The 7,715-nt window shown below is 41.2% G+C and overlaps 1 protein-coding gene across 7 annotated transcripts in view; it reads right to left on the minus strand.

Moving 5' to 3' along the window:
- Nucleotides 1-7,173, minus strand: part of LOC140597384 (piwi-like protein 1) — a 28,133-nt gene extending 20,960 nt beyond the window's left edge. For 2 of the 7 annotated variants that reach the window (XM_072745645.1, XM_072745646.1), the window contains exons 1-6: nucleotides 6,280-7,173; nucleotides 5,471-5,685; nucleotides 4,593-4,711; nucleotides 3,883-3,963; nucleotides 3,376-3,573; nucleotides 1,407-1,518 (exon numbers count right to left, since the gene is read on the minus strand). In XM_072745645.1, the coding sequence (XP_072601746.1) occupies nucleotides 1,407-1,518; nucleotides 3,376-3,573; nucleotides 3,883-3,963; nucleotides 4,593-4,711; nucleotides 5,471-5,593 (633 nt within the window). In that variant the 5' untranslated portion in view covers nucleotides 5,594-5,685; nucleotides 6,280-7,173. The remainder of the gene's footprint in view (nucleotides 1-1,406; nucleotides 1,519-3,375; nucleotides 3,574-3,882; nucleotides 3,964-4,592; nucleotides 4,712-5,470; nucleotides 5,686-6,279) is intronic. The other 5 variants (XM_072745649.1, XM_072745651.1, XM_072745647.1 and 2 more) reach the window with 4 other exon arrangements.
- Nucleotides 7,174-7,715: the final 542 nt, after the last annotated feature.

Raw genomic sequence — 7,715 nt, forward strand, 5'->3', positions numbered from 1 at the left:
TGTATAGTCTCACTTAACGGTAAAATCCAATGTGTGTAGGTGGATAGAACTTTATACAGTGTGGCTCCCACGTCCTCCTCTGACGTCATATCCTGCAACCCTGTACACGTCCCACCCACAACTGGGTTTATTTCTTGACAGGACACTCTAGCCTTGTTTGGGATCTGGATACATCATGCCCATCCTGAAAGTGGTGTAAGAGACAATTCTTCTCACCAATCTGCACACAGCTTGCTCCTTTCTGACAGTCACATGCCAGCTACTCAGAGCTTTCTATGACCAGCAGTCTAAGCCACCAGACATTCTCCATAACACCTCTTGATTATCTGCATAGATTTCCCCCAATACATGCTTTCTTCTTGTCTGCCATCTCTCTTCCTGCTACAAGGATGCAAGTTCCTTAAGAACAGAGAACTCAGTAGTCTTACCAATGTATACCCAAGTTGTATAATGAGCACTCATTACATGCTTTCAGGTTAAACAAGTAAGTACTAAGCGTGGAGCACAAGTGGGGATGATGCCATAATAGCACCATACCCTTGAATGGCTGTGTACTCTCAGTGCTTCCAAGTAGCTAGGTTTTGGATTCCTAATAAAATTTAGAGAAAAAAAAACCCCAGCTTATACTTTTCTAAGTTCTTTCCGTTTGCTATAAATATCTCTAACTCCTTGAATTCTCTCTTAACTGCCAAAGCTAGAGAACCAACCTCACCACCTAGTGCATCTTTGTTCATGAAGTTTACTTGTTTCTTTGTGAATAAAGATTGAGGAATCCGGGATCCCTGGGTGGCGCAGCGGTTTGGCGCCTGCCTTTGGCCCAGGGCGCGATCCTGGAGACCCGGGATCGAATCCCACATCGGGCTCCCGGTGCATGGAGCCTGCTTCTCCCTCTGCCTATGTCTCTGCCTCTCTCTCTCTCTCTGACTATCATAAATAAATTTAAAAAAAAAATAAAAATAAAAAAATAAAAAAAAAAGGTTGAGGAATCCATGAGTTATGAGATTTAGCACACAAATGACATAATTTCTGATAGTAATTTTTCACTTTTTCATTTTGAACCAAGTCCTAGAGAGCTGAAACTTCTACATAGGTGAAGTCCTCATATCTGAAATTTTGCCATATTTTATTTTCAACCCACCAATCCATCAACATGTTTAAAACTATCATAGCCATGTCCAAGACTCATTAAAGAGGTCTTATTGGAGCCATTCTAATTATGTAACATATATACAAGGTACCCAAATACATGGACAAATTCATGTAAGTTATAATACCCTCCAAGAGAAACCCTGTAATATATAGATTTTGACTTATGATCTAACATGTGACTATCAGTTATACATAGGAGACATATTTGATTAAATAAGAAAAAATATTTAGACATACTGAAATAAAAGATTGCATACCTCCCTGTAGTAGTCTACAAAGGTGATTTCAGCACCACCTGATTTCTTAAATTTGGTTCTGGGATTATCCTCCCAATTAATAGCATCCACCCTATAGGTTTTGTTGTTATACCTGTGGAATATTCACAATATATGGTATTATTCCTAATGTATTCATAGCATGGGATCAGGCAAGAATTAATAGGCTTTAAATCCTACAGGTAATTGCAGGATATATCAGCTTTATTATATTCAATATATTCACCGAGTTGTACACTCTTCAACACAACCCAAACACCACAACCACGAGCAGTCACTCCTCATGTCCACTCAACTTCCCCAGTCCTTAGATAACTGCTAGTTTAAAGTCCATCCTATACGTTTGCCTACCTGACCTGTTGCATAGGAATTGAGTCATACGATATGTGACCCTTCCTGACTGCCTTCTCCCACTCAGCATAATGTCTTTCGAGATTCATTCCTGCTATAGCATATACTTGTACTTAATTCCTACTTATTGCCAAATAAAAACATAGCATATCTATAATGGGATATATGTTTCAGCGGATGAACATTCAAGTTGTTTACACTCTTAAGCTATTATGAATAATGCTGTCAGGTCTACAAAATTGGTACATTGGCCATAAGTTTTCATTTTTCTTGGGTACATAACCAGGAATAGAACTGCTGGATCACATAGCCACACTATATTTAGCATGTTGAGGAAGTGCCATACTGTTTTCCAAGGAGATCATACCATTTCACATTTATACCAGCAACGTTTGAGGGTTGGTTCTGATTTTTCACATCCTTGCCAACATTTAGTATCTGCTTTCTTAATTTTAGCCATCCTAGTGGGTACGAAGTGCTATTTCACTGTGGTTTTACTCTGCATTTCCCTCATGGCTAATAACATTGAGTATATTTTCATGTGATTATGGATCATTTTTATATTTTGTTCAGAGAAATGTTGATTCAGATCCTTTACCCATTTTTTAAAAGTTATCTTTTGACTTGTACCTGTTCTTTACTTAAATAGATGCAAGTTAGGAGATTGAGAGAAAACAATTGCAAATCACCTTTCTATCCATTGTTTTTCACTTTTGACTTTGAAGAACAAACGTGTTTAATTTGATGAAGTACAATTTATACTTTTCTTTTGTCATCCCTTCTCTGTTGGTGTCCTATAAGGGTTTTGCTCACCTAAAGAAGATTTACTCCTATAGTTTCTTCAAAGACTTTTAAACTTTTAACACTTACATTGAGGTCTATTTTGAGTTTATCTTGGAGTGAAATTGGAGTTAATTTTGTATATTGTGTCAGGAAGGGCCAGGTGGATACCCAGTGGTCACAGCAATATTTGCTGAAAGAGTATTCCTTCTCTAAACTGTCTTGACACTCTTGTTGAAAAAAAGAAACTGACTATAAACTGACTTTGGGACTCAATTCTATTCCATCAATCTTTTCATCTGTCCTTTTGCCACTGTCTTGATTACTAGCTTTATATGTTTTGAAATTAGGGAGCAAAAGTCCTCAACTTTACTCTTAAGATGATGTTGCTAAACAACTTTCAATCCACACTCAAAGTGTCTGGTTTAAAGGGAGAGCAAAAAACTAACTTCAAGTGGAAATTTGCCCATAGGTTCTATCTAATTAAGCCCTGATTTTTTTTTAACTAGTTAGACACAAAGCAAAAGAAATTTGGAAGGAATATATTCTGTTATGTGCAGGACAGGGTTCCACAAGATGACTGGATCAGCATTAGGAATTAAGAACAGCGAAGTCTACAAATGACACGTATCCCTCTCTCATGCAATAGACCTAGATGAGAAAAGCATGGACTGACTTGGCCATTGCCATGCCAGGTCAGCTTCTGAACTTTAACTACTGAGTGGTTTGAGAACTATGGGAACATCTTCTCGGGGTGGGGGTGGTGATCAAAGTAATGGGATAGGTTTGTTGTTGTTTTTTTTTTTTTAAGCAGACTTACAGTGTAAAAACAATTGACCCGATTAATTCTTTAGAAACTTGCTCAACATCTTCCTTTCTGGTTTGTGGATCACGAAGACCTGTTATTAAATCATAAGCTGTTTGCATTCGGAGCAGTTTATGGTTCACATCAGCACAGAGGGTAATGCTGGTTTCATACTCAAGAATAGAAGTAACGTATCCAGGCCAGATGACCAGCCTGCAAATAGAACACGTTAGATGGGATTATCAAACTCCAAGCTCTGAGTATAGAGCAAGTGTCACAGGGCCCTAAAAAGGCACTTGAGAGTCAAGCCGTTTCATCTCTTATTTTTAATAAGAAATGGTCTTTTGAAGGACCTTTCCAATAGAGATTTACCTGCTGTGCTAGTTATACCTAATTTTTGTTAAACCATTTTATCATCAACCACAGGCTTACACATATATACCTACATATGTATGCATGTGAGAATCTATGGGATTTAGATGTATACATTACAAACATTACATGAAACTATTTTATACCAACTTGTGATCGAAGAACTCAGTGGCCTCTTGCTTGTTATAATAGTTGCGACCAACTTGCTTCAAATTCATCTGCTTCAAAATTCTAAAAATTGAAGAATAAGTTTTGTTGAAATAGTATGAATATTAAGCATTTGGTAATACACATGAGGATACATTAGGGGGAAAAATCTGCCAGCAACTTTGTATTACACATAATAAACAGATGTACCTGGTACAAGTAAATTATATTGTGAGGTAGATATTAAGGTCCATTTATCCTCTGTTTTCCCCTCCTTTCCCTTATATACAACAAACTGTCATGGAAAGACCATTAGGATATCCTCCATTCCCAGAAATGAACCAAAACATCTTTTGCAGATGATGTGCCTCCAATTTGGGATATTTGTCCACCACTGTTACTACAAAATAAAAAACCAGTGCATTTGCTCTAGGGAGAAATATGCATAGGCATGCATACTCGATGTATGCTCCTCCTTCCAGGCAGGTCCAGGCACAGGATATGGGGGTAGGCAGGGAGAATACTGAGGATAGGCCACAGAACTTAAGCATGTCTAGGTGAGGGTCAAGTCCCATTTCATCCCCAAGATCCGTTGCCCTCTCAGGATGAGGAGGTGTCAAGAACATGAAATTCTAGGAGCAAATGTCTATGTTCAATGCCACTGACACATGAACACAGTCATATCTCAAGGAAACTAAAGCTTATAAACACACCTTCTAAAGAGAATGTTGTAATAGCGTAAGCAGTCTGGTGAGTTGGGTGAGAGTTCGCTGATGAATTCAATGGTCAGCTTCACAACCTGGTTTTTCAGTAGGCTGACCAATTCCGTTTTCTGAGATAAAGAAAAAACAAGAGGGTCTAGCAGTCCTTCCGAAGACAATAAGCTCATTATTGAACCACAAATCAATAGGTCACCTGGGTATAAAACACACCAGTGTGACACATGCAGGGACAATACAAGACTTATAAGGCTAAAGTGAGGAGTCAGAATTAAACATTTACAACTACTTTTTTTTAACTTAAATGAGCTCCTGTAGATTATCCATTTGGTAAATAGATGTTTATTGAAAAAATATTAAGTCCTTCTAATGTTTTTGCTGAAAGATAAAAACTATTCAATACTTCATCAGCACTTGACCCATATTTGCCTTTGAAAATGTAAAAACATGTATATATTTTGCTCTCAGATTCATTTTAAGCACTGACATAAAAAAAAGCACTGACATGAGGCAGGAGGGAACATCAGTGATAAGCACACATGGCACGTGGGTGTTACAAATCCCATGGGCAAGAGATCTTCAGGTCTCCTCAAATCGTTGTACAAAAATGGTATTTGCTTTAAAACAGTGAAGATGTGAGAGGAAGAGAACAAAGGTCAAGAAAATGTCTAGGGTGACTGGGTGGTTCAATTTGTTAAGCATCTGCCTTTGGCTCAGGTAGTGATCCCAGGTCCTGGGATTGAGCCCCGAGTTGTGCTCCCTGCTCAGTGGGGAGACTGCTTCTCCCTGTTCCTCCGCCCTCTTGCTCATTCTCTCTTGCTCTATCAAGTAAATAAAATTTAAAAAGAAAACATCCAATAACAGTACTTAACCGGCAACAGTAGCTTGTGAGGTAATAATAAAGAGCTCCCATCAAATATATGGCACTCTCCAATAAATGCTTTATGCTGCAAAAGCAATTCTGAACGAACTTTTCCATCCTCGATGTCTGGCATGTAGTCAATGTTGTACTTATATGTGACCTGCTGGGGGCGGGACGTCACTCGGAAATGGTTTGTGAATAGCTTTACAGGTCTACCCAGCGTGCCTGCAAAAATGAATTCACGTGTCAATAATGAAACAAGCAGACTGACTGTACCTAAATAATGTGGACATCCCAATACTGAAAGCCAAAGTTAGGCCAAACAAGGATATTAACCACCAAACACATAAACATTTACATACAGCTGATGTCCAGAGTATGTATCATCCATTTAGAGGAGTCCTCACTCAAGCAGACATTTAGAGAGTTAAAATAGAAGATTAAAATATTTAACAAGAGATCAGAAGAAAGATCTCTAACACAAGGCTTCCAACAGGGGGAGTGGGTGGGGAGCCAGAATAATGTAAATGTTGTAATTATGCTTAGGTTTCTTTTATCTAAAGTCTCAGTGCATTCAAAGAGCTGGGTCATTCTGTCTTAGTGGCTATAAAAGGAAGAGAAAAATGGAGAGTCCATCTAGGACTCTCTAATAGTCTCTGTTTCTGCAAAATCAGGTGCCATTACAACAACGTAAGCAGATTGGGAGGTTACCTCCACTCACAGTGATGGGATGAAGTTTTACACACACTCTTAAACACAAACATGCACAGGTTTCACGTGAACAATTCCCTCAGGCTGGGTCGTTAATGGCCAGCATACCTGTCGTGGACTCTCTAACATGTTCCAAGTACTGTCGGGTATCCACCACATGGTCTCGAAAAATGCCCCCAAAATGCTTTCTCTCCTTCAGTGAGGTTGCCCGCAGTCTAGTCGCCAGCTGGAGTTCCTCTACATGGAAACGGATGTGAAAGCCATGAGTCTTATACAATAAAAAAAGGGAGGAAACATAAAACCACAAAGGACAATATTAAACACCAGCTATTAAGTAAAACTAAGTTGAGGTCGCTGGAGTTAGGAAAGTTAGGACTGTCCAACAATCCAAAGGGTATTTCAGTCATTGGTCACCAGAAAGGGGGAATGGGACCTGGAAACCCCTCTGAACAAGAGCCCACCCCACATCAGTGGCCGGCCTGGCCAGCCCCACATCCATCCCCATGGAATCTGCTTTTGCGCCAGACACTTGTCCGGAGTGCAAGCAGAAACTTTGTCCTTAGCCAGCAGCTTTATAGGCCAATCACTTGGCACCTCACTGCCCTCTCAGGAGCACTGGAAAATGCTGACTGAATAAGCAGTTTATAAAAAAAAAAGTGCATGAAATTGCCTTTGATACAAAATAACTGAGATGTTCTTTTTAACAGCTACTGGAAAAGGCTCTATTTTTTAATTACATTGAAATATGCGTACAGACTTTACGAGGCACCATTTGGAGGACAAGACAAAGCAGTCTTTCAAATACCCTGAAAGAGGGGATTTATGAAGATGGAGGAGTAGGGTCCTCACCTCACCAGGTCCCCAACTTCCCTACAGAACTTCCAAACCATCCTGAACACCTACGAATGTGACCTGAGATTTAAAGAGAGAACAGCCGGAACTCTACAGAGAGAAAAGTTTTGGCTTCTAACAAGACAAGACAGGAAGGGGGAAAGGGAAAGGGAGAAAGGGAAAGGGGAAAAGGGAGAAAGGGGGAAAGGGGGAAAAGGGGAAAGGGGGAAAGGGGGAAAGGGGGAAAGGGGGAAAAGGAGAAAGGGGGAAAAGGGGAAAGGAGGAAAGGGGGAAAAGGAAAGGGAAAGGGAAAGGGAAAAGGAAAGGGAAAGGGAAAGGGAAAGGGAAAAGGAAAGGGAAAGGGAAAGGGAAAGGGAAAAGGAAAGGGAAAGGGAAAGGAAGGAAGAAGCCTGGGGCAGGTGGGGGGGTGGGGAGCTGCAGGCCAGAGGAGATGGCTCCAGCCTGGCGGGAAAGCCTGGGCGCCCCTAGAGCCCAGCCCCGGAGAGGAGGGGTGTCGGGCTGAACCCCAGGAGGGGCGGCGGAGCCCCCAGGTTCCTGGGGTCACTAGCAGACGAGGCACGCCCGGGGCAGAGCGCCCCAGGCCCGCGGGCCCAGCTCGGGACAGCGCTGGAGCCGCAGGCGGCGGGGCCTCAGGGAGAAGCAGGGGGGCAGGCGGGGGCTCCGGGCGGGCGGGGCGCTGCACCTGCTGCCTT

Source organism: Vulpes vulpes, unplaced genomic scaffold, assembly GCF_048418805.1.
Source record: "Vulpes vulpes isolate BD-2025 unplaced genomic scaffold, VulVul3 u000000698, whole genome shotgun sequence".
Classification (NCBI taxonomy): Eukaryota; Metazoa; Chordata; class Mammalia; order Carnivora; family Canidae; genus Vulpes; species Vulpes vulpes.